Raw genomic sequence first — 16642 nt, forward strand, 5'->3', positions numbered from 1 at the left:
TCTGACAGTTCATGATGGTCAAAATTGCAGCGTGTCAGATTTACATCACTGTAAATAATAAACCCTCCCGCTGAGTGACAAATTAGGAACTAAGGGCTCAAGTTTCCACAGGATACAAAATGGGCGCCCCTCCGAGCTGGGCGCCCGTTTTTCACGCCTAAAACGGCGCCAGAAAAAAAACGCGCTATTCTCGAGCGCTTTGCAGCTCCTTGTCTGTTTGGCGCGGTGCCCAGGGGGGCGGAGCCTACACTCGCGCCGATTTTGTAAGTGGGAGGGGGCGGGTACTATTTAAATTAGTTTTTTTCCTGCCTGCGTTGGAGCGTTCGCGCATGCTCAGTGTGAAAAAAAACATTGGCACTCGGCCATTTTTGTAGTTCTTTGTAGTTGTTTAATTTTGGAACATTTTTTAATAAAAGCACATTGCCTTCAGCACATCAGCACTGAGGCTACCCTTCTCACTGTCTCCTCCCCCACCTTCCACGGCAACAAATGGCTGTCTCCTTCCCCTCCCTGGCAACAACCTGCTGTCTCCTCCCCCCCCCCGCTCAGCGGCAACAACCCGCTGTCTCCTCCCCCCCCGCTCAGCGGCACGAACGGCTTTCTCTCCCCCCCCGCTCAGCGGCACGAACGGCTTTCTCTCCCCCCCCCCCCCCCCCCACGGCAACGAACGATGGCTGAAGTACTTTCACACAGGTAGGAAGATGGTTTATTTAATCTTTTCTTTGCTTATAAATGTTTATTCAGGTTGGATTTATTTGTATAATATTTGTAGAAGTATAAATAAGGATTGATTGTCGAATTTAATGAGTTCCCTTCCCCCCCCTCCCCCCCCCCCGCGTTCTGGACGCCTAATTTGTAACCTGCACCTGATTTTTTAATGTGTAGAACAGGTTTTTTCAGTTCTACAAAAATCTTCACTTGCTCCATTCTACTTTAGTTTGGAGTACGTTTTCACTGTGGAAACTTTGAAATCAGCCGTCAGTGGCCGGACACGCCCCCTTTTGAAGAAAAAATTCTGTTCCAAAGTAGAACTGTTCTACCTGACTAGAACTGCAGAAAAAAAATGTGGAGAATTACGATTTCTAAGATAGTCCGTTCTCCACAAGTTGCTCCTAAAAATCAGGCGCAAATCATGTGGAAACTTGGGCCCTATATGCCGTAAATATTCCCCGATCATAAAGGAATGTTAGTGCCTCTCGGCATTGCATGATCATAAGAGAGTGTTGAAACAAGTGACTAAATAGGTTGTACCGTAAACACAATATATGTCACATCTTGTATAGGTTGTACCGTAAACACAATATATGTCACATCTTGACATTCATATATTGAGAGAAACGAGTTGTGTTCAGTGATGAGCAATGAGTACATTTGGTGAGGATAGAGTATGGGCTCAGATTTCTCACTCTCATGCCACTAACAAAACATATCAGGTGAATTTTCCAGAGAAGCAGTTACCAGTAAATAAATTGGTCAGTACCTGTTCTAAGATAATAAATCAAATGTAGAATCAAAAATTGGAAACAAATCATATCACCAGACATAAAGATAGAAGGAATTTGCATTTATGTAGAACCTTTCACACTCTCAGGAGATCAACAAAGTGCTTCAGAGCCCAGGAATTATTTCTGGTGTAGTTACCATTGTTTTGTAGGCAGACGTTCTCTGCAGTGAGCCAGCAAACCACTTGTTGTAAACCAAGCAGGCCAACTAGGATGGGTAATAAATGTGGCTTTGCCAGTGGTGCCTGAATGCTGAGAACAATGGAAATTAATTCACACAGCAAGGTTCCACAGGCACAACTGAGCTCAATGATCATTTCATTTATTTTGGTGGTTTTGGGTCAGGGATGAATGCCGACTAGGATACCAGGAATACTGGGAGAACTTTGAAAAATGCCATGGAGCCTTGTACATCCACCTGATACAATCGGTGAGGTGGATAGTGAGCAATAAACACGGAGCATAGCTGCCTTTACCTCGTTATTGTAGTCACGCTGTGAGGCTGCACGACACGTTTTGAAAATGTTTCTAACAACTTTTAAAATTATTTTCTCAGCTTTCTCTGCCCCTGAAATCCAAGTACCGAGCACCTTTGAAAGAAATCTGGTTAATATTACCTGCAGTGTGTTTAATGTCTCAGGGGAACTTGAACTCAGACTGAAGAACAGAACCGACATATTAGTGAATGAATCAAGCAATACTGGGCTCACTATCTACCATCCTGTGGATGCACAAGCAAAGCTAGATGGACAGCAGTACATCTGCGAGGCTGAACTGAAACTTCACTCAAAGACAACCCCTATTGTTAAACAACAGAATGCCACTCTCCGTGTCCTGTGTAAGTAGCATCACTTTGGTTACAAAAGGTTGCTGAGGTTTTATATTTCAAATGGAGACCAATGAACAATCAACTCTCTTCTACCAACTCTCCTCTTACTCCTGAACAAACTGAATTGGTCTCCTCACACTTAGCCTGCTTTCCAATGGCTCGTTCCATGACTGAGGATACAGGACGGGGCAATGTGGGGCACTGTTCATTAGTGCCCAGTGCCCTGTGTCCCAGAATCATTGAGTGTGTGTCCTCAGGCCCCCACACAGCAAGGTCCATGTCCTGACCAGACTATTGCGAGAGATGCTAAGTGTAGACCAGATACTTCCACGTGGACAAGAGAGGGAAAATTGGAGGCTGCCCAAACTGGGCTGCTGTCATGTGAGAGATATTTAATGGGAGGAGGGGAATTCTGGAAAAGCATTTTCAACGGAGATGCTGGTACATAAACCCACAGTCGTGAACAATGAGTAGCTAACGCTAACTGATGATCTGTTTCTCTTCAACATTCTTGTGTTATTTGACCTTTGAATATGTCTAAGATACACTGGCAAGAGGGTTCAATAGGTCCATCTAGCTAGAGATCTGGGAAATCTCTTAGAGCAGAGAAATTAACCATTTCAACAAAGACCAGCTTTCTCCATTCTCAGAGTGGTGCTGGATCAGCTATTCAGAAACCCGATAGAGCGAATAAGCCTCTGTATGTGCGCAGTCGCGGGTGTCATCCGCGTACTGTAGATCGATGACAGAGGTTGGGGTGGTCTTGGACCTGGCCTGGTGGTAGAGAAGGTTGAACAGGTTCCCACTGGTTCTGTAGTTTAGTTCCACTCCAGCGAGGAGCATGTTGACTGTGAGGTGGAGTATGGCAGCGAGGAAGATTGAGAAGAGGGTTGGGGCGATGATGCAGCCCTGTTTGACCCCGGTCCGGACGTGGATTGGGTCTGTAATAGTTCTGTTGGTAAGGATCACGGCCTGCATGTCATCGTGGAGCAGGCGGAGGATGGTGGCGAAATTTTAGGGCCATCCGAAATGGAGGAGGACGCTCCATAGACCCTCGCGGTTGACAGTGTCAAAAGGCCTTTGTAAGGTCGAAGAAGGCCATGTATAAGGGCTGGCGCTGTTCCCTGCATTTTTCCTGCAGCTGTTGTGCTGCAAAAATCATATCCGTTGTGCCCCGTAGGGGACAAAATCCGCACTGTGACTCCGGGAGGAGCTCCTCGGCCACAGGGAAAAGGCGGTTGAGGACGACTTTAGCAACAACTGTCCGAGTGGCTGATAGCAGGGAAATTCCTCTATAGTTGCCGCAGTCGGATGTCCCTTTTTTTAAAGATGGTCATGATTACTGCATCTCTGAGATGTCCCGACATGCTCCCCTCCCTCCAGATGTACACATATTCGTGACAACCGCGCCTTTCCACCATACTTTAGTGCCTCAGCAGGGATGCCATCCGCTCCCATAGCCTTGTTGTTCTTGAGCTGTCTTATGGCTTTTTCTACCTCGTGCAGTGTTGAGGTTTTACTGAAGTGGTGGCGGGTACCTTGCTGCAGATGGAGTCGAGAACACTCAAGTCAAAGGCAGAGTCTCGATTGAGGAGATCTTCAAAGTGCTCCTTCCAGTGGGCCCTGACAGCCTCGGTGTCCTTGATGAGTGTTTCCCTGTTCTTGGCCAGCAGTGGGGTGGGGCCTTAGGTGTTTGGACCATAGGTGGCCTTGACTGCAATGAAGAATCCTCGCACATCATGGCTGTCGGCCAGCTGCTGTATCTCCTCTGCTTTCTCTATCCATCATCTGTTCTTTAGGTCCCAGGTTTTTTGTTGGACCCCAGCCTTCAGCTGTCTGTAATGCTGCTTTGCTGCTCCTGAGGTGGGTTGCTGTTTAAGGCTGACAAATACCCTGCGCTTGCAATCTATTAGCTCTTGGATCTCCTGATCATTCCCATCAAACCAGTTTTGGTGTTTCCTGGTTGAGTGACCGAGCGTCTCTTCGCAGGCACTGGTTATGGAGGCCTGGAGGGCAGACCAAGCGCCGTGGGCATTCTGCATCTCGGGGTCATCAAGGACATAGTCGACGTATTTACTGAGGCGTACGAAAGCATGGGCCCTACGCTAAACAGCCATAAGGCAAAGGTCCTCCACCAGCCTGTCCTCGCAGCGCAGCACTGCCCCCCAGTCAACAAGATCTACGGCGCATTTGGACAACGTGGACCATTTCCCATACCTTGGGAGCCTCTTATCAATGAGAGCAGACATTGAAGACGAGATTCAACACCGTCTCTGTTATAAACGACTGTCTTGCTCTTTTCACTTTGTTGCTTTTAACGTCGAATTACGCACACACACTGAGTTGTAGTAAAGGACGGATTTTTATTCAGACATTCAGACATTCACAAGCCAACAACTCTGCTTGTAAAAGCAGCTCTTCCAGCAGTTTCACAGGATGGAGAATGAAACAGTTAATTCAGAGACCATGGTCCAGAACTTAAAGAAGGGTAACTTTGAAGGTATGAGGCGTGAATTGGCTAGGATAGACTGGCGAATGATACTTAAGGGGTTGACTGTGGATGGGCAATGGCAGACATTTAGAGACCGCATGGATGAACTACAACAATTGTACATCCCTGTCTGGCGAAAAAATAAAAAAGGGAAGGTGGCTCAACCGTGGCTATCAAGGGAAATCAGGGATAATATTAAAGCCAAGGAAGTGGCATACAAATTGGCCAGAAATAGCAGCGAACCAGGGGACTGGGAGAAATTTAGAACTCAGCAGAGGAGGACAAAGCGTTTGATTAGGGCAGGGAAAATGGAGTAGGAGAGGAAGCTTGCAGGGAACATTAAAATGGACTGCAAAAGCTTCTATAGATATGTAAAGACAAAAAGGTTAGTAAAGACAAACGTAGGTCCCCTGCAGTCAGAATCAGGGGAAGTCATAACTGGGAACAAAGAAATGGCAGACCAATTGAACAAGTACTTTGGTTCGGTATTCACTAAGGAGGACACAAACAACCTTCTGGATATAAAAGGGGTCAGAGGGTCTAGTAAGAAGGAGGAACTGAGGGAAATCCTTTGGGAAATTTGGAAATTGTGTTGGGAAATTGATGGGATTGAAGGCCGATAAATCCCCAGGGCCTGATGGACTGCATCCCAGAGTACTTAAGGAGGTGGCCTTGGAAATAGCGGATGCATTGACAGTCATTTTCCAACATTCCATAGACTCTGGATCAGTTCCTATGGAGTGGAGGGTAGCCAATGTAACCCCACTTTTTAAAAAAGGAGGGAGAGAGAAAACAGGGAATTATAGACCGGTCAGCCTGACATTGGTAGTGGGGAAAATGATGGAATCAATTATTAAGGATGTCATAGCAGCGCATTTGGAAAGAGGTGACATGATAGGACCAAGTCAGCATGTATTTGTGAAAGGGAAATCATGCTTGACAAATCTTCAGGAATTTTTTGAGGATGTTTCCAGTAGAGTGGACAAGGGAGAACCAGTTGATGTGGTGTATTTGGACTTTCAGAAGGCTTTCGACAAGGTCCCACACAAGAGATTAATGTGCAAAGTTAAAGCACATGGGATTGGGAGTAGTGTGCTGACGTGGATTGAGAACTGGTTGGCAGACAGGAAGCAAAGAGTAGGAGTAAATGGGTACTTTTCAGATGGCAGGCAGTGACTAGTGGGGTACCGCAAGGTTCTGGGCTGGGGCCCCAGCTGTTTACACTGTACATTAATGATTTAGACGAGGGGATTAAATGTAGTATCTCCAAATTTGCGGATGACACTAAGTTGGGTGGCAGTGTGAGCTGCGAGGAGGATACTATGAGGCTGCAGAGTGATTTGGATAGGTTAGGTGAGTGGGCAAATGCATGGCAGATGAAATATAATGTGGATAAATGTGAGGTTGTCCACTTTGGTGGTAAAAACAGAGAGACAGACTATTATCTGAATGGTGACAGATTGGGAAAAGGGGAGGTGCAACGAGACCTGGGTGTCATGGTACATCAGTCATTGAAGGTTGGCATGCAGGTATAGCAGGCGGTTAAGAAGGCAAATGGCATGTTGGCCTTCATAGCGAGGGGATTTGAGTACAGGGGCAGGGAGGTATTACTACAGTTGTACAGGGCCTTGGTGAGGCTACACCTGGAGTATTGTGTACAGTTTTGGTCTCCTAACTTGAGGAAGGACATTCTTGCTATTGAGGGAGTGCAGCGAAGGTTCACCAGACTGATTCCCGGGATGGCGGTACTGACATATCAAGAAAGACTGGATCAACTGGGCTTGTATTCACTGGTGTTCAGAAGAATGAGAGGGCATCTCATAGAAACGTTTAAAATTCTGACGGGTTTAGGCAGGTTAGATGCAGGAACATTGTTCCCAATGTTGGGGAAGTCCAGAACCAGGGGTCACAGTCTAAGGATAAGGGGTAAGCTATTTAAGACTGAGATGAGGAGAAACTTCTTCACCCAGAGAGTGGTGAACCTGTGGAATTCTCCACCACAGAAAGTTGTTGAGGCCAATTCACTAAATATATTCAAAAAGGAGTTAGATGTAGTCCTTACTACTAGGGGGATCAAGGGGTATGGGGAGAAAGCAGGAATGGGGTACTGAAGTTACATGTTCAGCCATGAACTCATTGAATGGCGGTGCAGGCTAGAAGGGCCGAATGGCCTATTCCTGCATCTATTTTCTATGTTTCCATGTTTCTATGTAACAAGGTACTCAAATGCTTAACATTGCTTGTTTAACCTACAGATGTTATTAAATAATAACAAAGGTACAATCAAATACTTAACATACAAAATTGTTTCCTCACATTGTAACAAAGTTACACTCAAATACTTAACATACAGACATCATCAAATCGTTTCGTCCTGAATTTCCATTATTCCAACTGTAACAAGGTACTCAAATACTTAACATACAGACATGACCAGTTACTCATCTCACTGGCTGGAAGGCACCATATTGTCTAACAGTCTCTTTTCGATCCAAACTTCCAATCTTCCTGTTTTCTTAATCCAAACTTCAGACCCCGTGCTGAAGCAAAGAGTTCTGAAATGCGGGACTGTGCTCCCAACGCCTCCAGTGCGCCAGTGAAGCCTTCGGCCACCTGAGGAAAAGAGTGTTTGAAGACCAGGCCCTCAAAACTGCCACTAAGCTCATGGTCTACAGGGCTGTAGTGATACCCGCCCTCCTGTATGGCTCAGAGACATGGACCATGTACAGTTGACACCTCAAGTCACTGGAGAAATACCACCAACGATGTCTCCGCAAGATCCTACAAATTCCCATGGAAGACAGACGCACCAACATTTGCGTCCTCGACCAGGCCAACATCCCCAGCATTAAAGCACTGACCACACTGGATCAGCTCCGCTGGGCAGGCCACATCGTTCGCAGGCCAGACACGAGACTCCCAAAGCAAGCGTTCTACTTGGAACTCCTTCACGGCAAACGAGCCAAAGGTGGGCAGGGGAAACGTTACAGGGCCACCCTCAAAGCCTCCCTGATAAAGTGCAACATCCCCACTGACACCTGGGAGTCCCTGGCCAAAGACCACCCTAAGTGGAGGAAGTACATCCGGGAGAGCGCTGAGCACCTCGAGTCTCATCACCGGGAGCATGCAGAAACCAAGCGCAGGCAGCGGAAGGAGCGTGCGGCAAACCAGTCCCACCCACCCCTTCCCTCAACGACTATCTGTCCCACCTGTGACAGAGACTGTGGCTCTCGTATTTGACTGTTCAGGCACCTAAGGATTCATTTTAAGAGTGGAAGCAAGTCCTGCTCGATTCCGAGGGACTGCCTATGATGATGATGATGATAGTGAATAAGAATCACATAGAGATTTTGTTGTGTATGGAGAAAGAGTCAGACTGAACACTGTGAGCTCAAAGTAAAGTGTGACCGTAGTCTTTTATTGCAGGTCTCTAGAGTGCCTCTCCAATCTGTGAAGCCTCCTTAAATACCTGTGCTCCCAAGGGATTATGCAATCCCTTGGGACTCCAGGGGATGAGCCCTCTGGTGGCTGTACAGAGTAAATACAACTTTACAAATATAACAACACCTTCCCCCCCAAAGTCAATAGTGTAACTATTTACAATGTGAGTCGATCTGGGGCCCTTCTTGACCTGGCTGAACGTCTCGGTGCCAATCATTTTTTGGCCCCTTGCTGGGCTGCTGGTTTTACTGGGCTGCCTGGTATATTGGGCCCTGCTGAGCTGCTGTGGATGATGGGTTCTGCTTCGTGGTCAACCGTGGTGCCGGTTGCCACTGGTGTGTATGTTGGGGGATCAAAAAAGGTAGGGTCCAAAATGGGTTGCTCAGGATAGTCCTTGAATCTGAGTTTGATTTGGTCCAAGTGTTTCCGGTGAATGAGTCCATTTGAAAATTTGACCCAAAACACCCTGCTCCCCTCTTTGGCCACGACAGTGCCGGAAAGCCACTTGGGACCTTGTCCTTAATTTAATACAAATACAGGATCATTGATTTCAATCTTGTGTGACACATTTGCGCTATCATGGTATGCACTTTGTTGAAGCCGCCTGCTCTCTACCTGTTCATGTAGATCAGGGTGAACTAACGAGAGCCTTGTCTTAAGTGCTCTTTTCATGAGCAGTTCAGCAGGTGGGATCCCAGTGAGTGGGTGGGGTCTCGTGCGGTAGCTAAGCAGGACTCGGGATAGGCGAGTCTGCAGCAAGCCTTCAGTTACCCTCTTCAAGCCTTGCTTGATGGTTTGCACTGCTCTCTCTGCCTGACCATTGGACGCTGGTTTAAACGGGACAGATGTGACATGTTTGATCCCGTTATGGGTCATGAATTCTTTGAACTCAGCACTGGTAAAACATGGCCCGTTGTCGCTCATCAGGAGATCGGGTAGGCTGTGTGTGGCAAACATGGCTCGCAGGCTTTCGGTAGTGGCAGCGAACATGCTAGCTGACATTATCTCACATTCAATTCACTTGGAGTACACTTCTACAACCACAATGAACATTTTATCCAAGAATGGGCCTGCATAGTCGACGTGTACCCAAGATCACGGTTTAGAGGGCCAAGACCATAAACTTAGCGGCGCCTCCCTGAGTATATTGCTTAACTGCGAGCATGTATTACATCTGTAAACGCAGGACTCTAAGCCCACATCGATACCGGGCCACCACACGTGATCTGGCTATCGCTTTCATCATTACGATGCCTGGGTGGGTACTGTGGAGGTCATTGATGAAGGTGTCTCTGCCCTTCTTGGGGACCACTACTCAATTGCCCCACAGAAGGCAGTCTGCCTGTATAGACATTTCATCTTTGCGCCGCTGGAACGGTTTTATCTCTTCCTGCATTTCCACTGGGACACATTTCCAGCTCCCGTGAAGCACACAGCTTTTGATTAGAGATAATAAGGGGTCCTGGCTTATCCAGGTTTTGATCTGCCGGGCAGTGACAGGTGATTGCTCACTCTCAAATGCTTCAATAACCATGGCTAGATCTGCGGGCTGCGCCATTTTCACCCCAGTGGTGGGCAATGGCAGCCTAGCGAGAGCATCGGCCTGGCCTGTGGTGGATGGCGTAGTTATATGCGGACAACGTGAGTGCCCATCTCTGGATGCGGGCCGATGTGTTGGTATTTATCCCTTTACTCTCGGAGAACAGGGATATAAGTGGCTTATGGTCAGTTTCCAATTCGTATTTGAGCCCAAACAGGTATTGATGCATTTTCTTTACCCCATAAACACACGCCAACGCTTCTTTCTCAATCATGCTGTAGGCTCTCTCAGCCTTAGACAGACTCCTGGATGCATAAGCAACCGGTTGCAGTTTCCCGAAATCATTAGCTTGTTGCAATACACACCCAACACTAGTACCAAACGCTTACATGGATCATACAACACAAGCAATTTGTTTGAGCGTAACAATTTTCGCGCTTTTACAAAGGCAGTTTCTTGGCTTTTGCCCCAAACCCATTCATCCCCTTTTCGTATTAAGACATGCAGTGGTTCTAACAGTGTGCTAAGACCTGGTAAGAAGTTACCAAAGTAGTTCAGGAGTCCCAGAGACCGCAGCTCTGTCACGTTAAACTAATATGGCAGGGGGATGGGAACCTATGCAGGGAGGCAGAGGGAAATAAAATGGAGTCAGAAGCAAAAGTGGAGGGCAGAGAAACCCAAGGCAAAAACCAAAAAGGGCCACATTACACCAAAATTCTAAAGGGGCACTGTGTGTTAGAAAGACAAGCCTGAAGGCTCTGTGCCTCAATGCGAGGAGTATTCAGAATAAGGTGGACGAATTAACTGTGCAGATAGCAGTTAATGGGTATGATGTCATTGGCATCACTGAGACATGGCTCCAGGGTGACGAAGACTGGGAACTCAACATCCAGGGGTATTCAGCATTTAGGAAGGATAGACAGAAAGAAAAAAGAGGCGGGGTGGCGTTGCTGGTAAAAGAGGAAATTAATGCAATAGTAAGGAGGGACATTAGCTTGGATGATGTGGAATCGGTATGGGTGGAGCTGCGGAATTCCAAAGGGCAGAAAACGCTAGTGGGAGTTGTGTACAGACCACCAAACAGTAGTAGTGAGGTTGGGGACAGCATCAAACAAGAAATAAGGGATGCGTGCAATAAAGGTACAGCAGGTATCATGGGCGACTTTAATCTACATATTGATTGGGCTAACCAAACTGGTAGCAATACGGTGGAGCAGGATTTCCTGGACTGTATTAGGGATGGTTTTCTAGACCAATATTTCTAGACCGAGGAACCAACTAGGGAGTTGGCCATCCTAGACTGGGTGATGTGTAATGAGAAGGGACTAATTAGCAACGTTGTTGTGCGAGGCCCCTTGGGGAAGAGTGACCATAATATGGTAGAATTATTTATTAAGGTGGAGAGTGACACAGTTAATTCAGAAACTAGGGTCCTGAACTTAAGGGAAGGTAACTTCGACGGTATGAGGCGTGAATTAGCTAGAATAGACTGGCAAAGGATATTTAAAGGGTTGACGGTGGATAAGCAATGGCAAACATTTAAAGATCACATGGATGAACTTCAGCAATTGTACATCCCTTTCTGGAGTAAAAATAAAACGGGGAATGTGGCTCAACCGTGGCTAACAAGGGAAATTAAGGATAGTGTTGAAGCCAAGTAAGAGGCATATAATTTGGCTAGAAAAAGCAACAAACCAGAGGACTGGGAGAAATTTAGAATTCAACAGAGGAAAACTAAGGGTTTAATTAAGAGGGGGAAAATAGAGTACGAGAGGAAGCTTGCAGGGAACATAAAAACTGACTGCAAAAGCTTCTATAAATATGTGAAGAGAAAAAGATTAGTGAAGACAAACGTAGGTCCCTTGCAGTCGGATTCAGGTGAATTTATAATGGGGAATAAAGAAATGGCAGACCAATTGAACAAATACTTTGGTTCTGTCTTCACAAAGGAAGACACAAATAACCTTCTGATTGTACTAGGGGACAGTAGGTCTAGTGAGAAGGAGGTACTGAAGGATATCCATATTCGGCGGGAAATTGTGTTAGGGAAATTGATGGGATTGAAGGCCGATAAATCCCCGGGGCCTGATAGTCTGCATCCCAGAGTACTTAAGGAAGTAGCCCTAGAAATAGTGGATGCATTGGTGATCATTTTCCAACAGTCTATTGACTCTGGATCAGTTCCTATGGACTGCAGTGTTGCTAATGTAACACCACTTTTTAGAAAAGGAGAGAGAGAGAAAACGGGAAATTATAGACCGGTTAGCCTGACATCAGTAGTGGGGAAAATGTTGGAATTAATCATTAAGGATGAAAGAGGAGCGCATTTGGAAAGCAGTGACAGGATCGGACTAAGTCAGCATGGGTTTATGAAAGGGAAATCATGCTTGACGAATCTTCTGGAATTTTTTGAGGATGTAACTAGCAGAGTGGACAAGGGAGAACAAGTAGATGTGGTGTATTTGGACTTTCAAAAGGCTTTTGACAAGGTCCCGCACAAGAGATTGGTGTCCAAAATCAATTGGGGGTAATGTACTGACGTGGATAGAGAACTGGTTGGCAGACTGGAAGCAGAGAATCGGGATAAAGGGGTCCTTTTCAGAATGGCAGGCAGTGACTAGTGGAGTGCCGCAGGGCTCAGTGCTGGGACCCCAGCTCTTTACAATAAATATTAACGATTTAGATGAAGGAATTGAGTGTAATATAACCAAGTTTGCGGATGACACTAAACTGGGTGGCGGTGTGAGCTGTGAGGAGGATGCTAAGAGACTGCAGGGTGACTTGGACAGGTTGGGTGAGTGGGCAAATGCATGGCAGATGCAGTATAATGTGGATAAATATGAGGTTATCCATTTTGAGGGCAGAATATTATCTGGATGGCGGAAGATTAGGAAAAGGGGAGGTGCAATGAGACCTGGGTGTCATGGTTCATCAGTCACTGAAAGTGGGCATGCAGGTATAGCAGGCGGTGAAGAAGGCAAATGGTATGTTGGCCTTCATAGCTAGGGGATTTCAGTATAGGAGCAGGGAAGTCTTACTGCAGTTGTGCAGCGTCTTAATGAAGCCTCACCTGGAATATTGTGTACAGTTTTGGTCTCCTAATCTGAGGAAGGACGTTCTTGCTATTGAGGGAGTGCAGCGAAGGTTCACCAAACTGATTCCAGGGATGGCTGGACTGTTATATGAGGAGAGACTGGATCAACTGAGCCTATATTCACTGGAGTTTAGAAGGATGAGAGGGGATCTCATAGAAACATATAAGATTCTGATGGGACTGGACAGGTTAGATGCAGGAAGAATGTTCCCAATGTTGGGGAAGTCCAGAACCAGGGGACATAGTCTTAGGATAAGGGTTAGGCAATTTAGGACTGAGATGAGGAGAAACTTCTTCACTCCGAGAGTTGTTAACCTGTGGAATTCCCTGCCGTAGAGAGTTGTTGATGCCAGCTCATTGGATATATTCAAGAGGGAGTTAGATATGGCCCTTACGGCTAAGGGGATCAAGGGGTATGGAGAGAAAGCAGGAAAGGGGTACTGAGGGAATGATCAGCCATGATCTTATTGAATGGCGGTGCAGGCTCGAAGGGCTGAATGGCCTACTCCTGCACCTATTTTCTATGTTTCTATGTTCTGTTGCCTCGGTGCGTTCTCAATTCCCTCCGTCTTCGCGTTGGTGGGCCTAATGCCGTCCGCCGCAATCCTCCTTCCCAGGAACTCCACTTCAAGCGCCAGGAAAATGCACCTCGAGCGTTTTAACCTGAGCCCCATGCGGTTGAGGCGACTAAGAACCTCCTCCAGGTTCTGCAGATGCTCAACTGTGTTCCGACCTGTGACCAAGATGTCGTCCTGGAAGACCACGGTGTGCGGGACCGACTTTAGTAAGCTTTCCATGTTTCTCTGGAATATCGCCGCCGCCAATCGGATTCCAAACAGGCATCTGTTATAAACAAAAAGACCTTTGTGCATGTTGATGCAGGTGAGGGCCTTTGATGATTCCTCCAGTTTCTGCATCATGTAGGCTGAAGTCAGATCCAGCTTCGTGAACGTGTTTCCTCCCACCAGCGTTGCAAAGAGGTCGTCAGCCTTTGGTGGTGGGTATTGGTCCTGCAGGGAGAAACGATTGATAGTTACTTTGTAATCGCCACAGATTCTGATGGTGACGTCTCCCTTGAGGAATGAGACGATAGGACTGGCCCTCTTGTTGAACTCGATCGGGGAAATGATGCCCTCTCTTTGCAGCCGGTCTAGCTCGATCACTACCCTTTCTCTCATCATGTACGGTACTGCTCTCGCCTTGTGAAAGATGGGTTGCGCCCCTGGAATTAGGTGGATCTGCACTTTTGCTCCTTGGAATTTCCCGATGCCTGGTTCGACCAGCGAAGGAAATTTGTTCAAGGCCTGGGCACACGAAATATCGTCAGCGGGAGATCGAGCTCGGACATCGTCCCAGTTCCAGCGTATCTTTCCCAGCCAGCTCCTGCCGAGCAGCGTGGGACCATCGCCCGGTACCACCCAGGGTGGTAGCTTGTGCAGTGCTCCATCGTAGGAGATCTTTACAGTAGCACTGCCGATTACAGGAATCAGTTCTTCAGTGTAAGTTCTTAGTTTCGTGCTAACTGGAGTTAAGACTGGCCTTGAGGCCTTGTTGCACCACAACCTTTCGAAAGTCTTTTTGCCCATTATGAACTGGCTCGCGCCCGTATCTAGCTCCACTAACACCGGGAGTCCATTTAGTTCATCATTCAGCATTATTGGGGACAATTCGTGGTGATTGTGTGCACCCCATGTACCTCTGACTCCTCGATCTGAGGCTCTGGTTTGTCGTGATTCTCCATGGACCTGTTCTTCTCTGCAACATGGTGGTTTGCAGGTTTAACAGGCTTTGCAGCTCACCTGCACACTCATTGGAGGTATCCCATTGTTCCACAACCCTTGAAAACGTACTCTTTGAATCGGCATGAATGGAAACGATGATCACCCCCGCAGCGCTAACAAGGTGTTAATGGCCTTGCATTCATCACACTTGATGGTGGACTCTGAGACATCTGCAGACATGTAGCTGCAGGTATGTGTGCCCTGTACGTTACGATTCGGAAACAACATCTCTTTGTTCACAGTACTTGTAGCAGCGCTTGTGTGCTGAGAGATTTGCTTCATATTGTCACTGGTGGCAATGAACTCTGCATCTCTCCTATGCTGTATTTGACCTGGGAGTGCTTGATGGTGATACTGGGTTTTAAAATAGAAGCATGTTTTATTCTGAGCTCTGACATCTGGAGAGCAGCAGAAAGAGTGATCTGAAAATACGTGAGTGTTGGCTTATTCAATTTCATGTTTTAATTTTTAATTCTAATCAACTTTACAGATGCTCCAATAGAAGCGCCGGTATCTAAAGAACAAGAAGACTGGATTGAAGGGAAATCACAGACTTTAACATGTCATGCAGAAGGGAACCCAGCTCCCCGGGTGTCCTGGAGTAAAGATGGAAAGATACTCAGCAGAGAGAAACTCCACATCCCATCAGTCCAACTGGGGCATGGTGGTCAATACATCTGCACGGCTATCAATAAGTATGGGTCCATAAACGTCTCTCTGAATGCAATCATTTTGTGTGAGTAACAGATTTAAAGGAAGTTTACACTTTGAACGAGTTCCTTTATTGTGAGGGATGTGAACATAGAAACATAGAAAATAGGTGCAGGAGTAGGCCATTCGGCCCTTCAAGCCTGCACCACCATTCAATATGATCATGGCTGATCATGCAACTTCAGAACCCCATTCCTGCTTTCTCTCCATAGCCCTTGATCCCTTTAGCCGTAAGGGCCACATCTAACTCCCTCTAGTATGTCTGTGTGATATCCTTAAGCAATCAGATCCAGTGAGTGGCTGTTATGCTGAGTTTATATTTACACAAAGACACTGCATTTCACTCGGGCTATACAAAATAAGAGATCACTGGGAGTAAATTCCAGGCAGTTGCAGTCTCCGAACTCCAATCTAACTGTAGGGAAGACAGCTGTTCTGAACTGGCTGTTGGAAGATGGATGAGAGCACAATATGTGGCTAAGTTTGGGCATCCAGCTAATCAAAGCACTGATGTGGTGCCGTGTCAGCGATCCCGTGGGTGTGCAGGCCTACTTACATTGAGTTTTTTCTCTTTTCCAGATAAACCACAAGACATAACCATAACCATGTCAGTAAATAACAAATCTGTCTCAGGGTCTCCAGTATATGTCAGTAAAGATGCTGAGGTTACAATGACCTGCGACTCCAATGCAAACCCCTCGGCTACATTCGAGTGGGAAGACCCCAGTAACGGGAACAACGTTGAGACTGGCCCTCCTGAAGTCCTCCGTATTCCCCATGCAACATCAGAACATCACGGAATTTATAAATGTACCGCTAGCAACAGATATGGAACTGAAGAGAGAGACGTGGACCTCAGAGTCGGCGCAGGTCAGTTTGTAATCTTGGTCACAATTGATAAAAAAGGAAAAACAATTGACCCTTTGAGGACTGAAGCAGCATTTCTGTTACCTCTGTGACATGGGTACGAGTGGCCCAGAGTGACACTCCCTTCCACTGGTGTCTCTTTGTGTGGAGAAGTACCTTACTCCTGCTCTGTGTTTGCTCAGACTGCCTGGGCAATAACTGGGCAGGAGGGGAGTGGCAGCTGTGAATCCACACGCTGCCAGTCCATGGTGCAGAGTGTTGGCAGCTCAGTGAGCTGCCTCACATGACTGAGCGACAATTCTAACAGTGGATGGGGCAACCCCAGTGACAAACAAAACCCAGGAGATGCTGGAAACATAAAAACATAGAAAATAGTTGCAGGAGTA

The 16642-nt window shown here is 46.8% G+C and overlaps 1 protein-coding gene across 10 annotated transcripts in view; it reads left to right on the plus strand.

Moving 5' to 3' along the window:
- LOC139237875 (hemicentin-1-like) overlaps nucleotides 1–16642 on the plus strand; it is a 276696-nt gene that overhangs the window by 24147 nt on the left and 235907 nt on the right. For 9 of the 10 annotated variants that reach the window (XR_011588538.1, XM_070867124.1, XM_070867125.1 and 6 more), the window contains exons 5-7: nucleotides 2059–2340; nucleotides 15169–15414; nucleotides 15969–16259. Coding sequence is in view for 9 of the 10 variants with exons in the window: in XM_070867124.1 (XP_070723225.1) it covers nucleotides 2059–2340; nucleotides 15169–15414; nucleotides 15969–16259 (819 nt within the window). In the remaining variant the exon portion in view is untranslated. The remainder of the gene's footprint in view (nucleotides 1–2058; nucleotides 2341–15168; nucleotides 15415–15968; nucleotides 16260–16642) is intronic. The other variant, XM_070867120.1, reaches the window with a different exon arrangement.

This window comes from Pristiophorus japonicus, chromosome 24 (assembly GCF_044704955.1).
Source record: "Pristiophorus japonicus isolate sPriJap1 chromosome 24, sPriJap1.hap1, whole genome shotgun sequence".
NCBI lineage: Eukaryota > Metazoa > Chordata > Chondrichthyes > Pristiophoridae > Pristiophorus > Pristiophorus japonicus.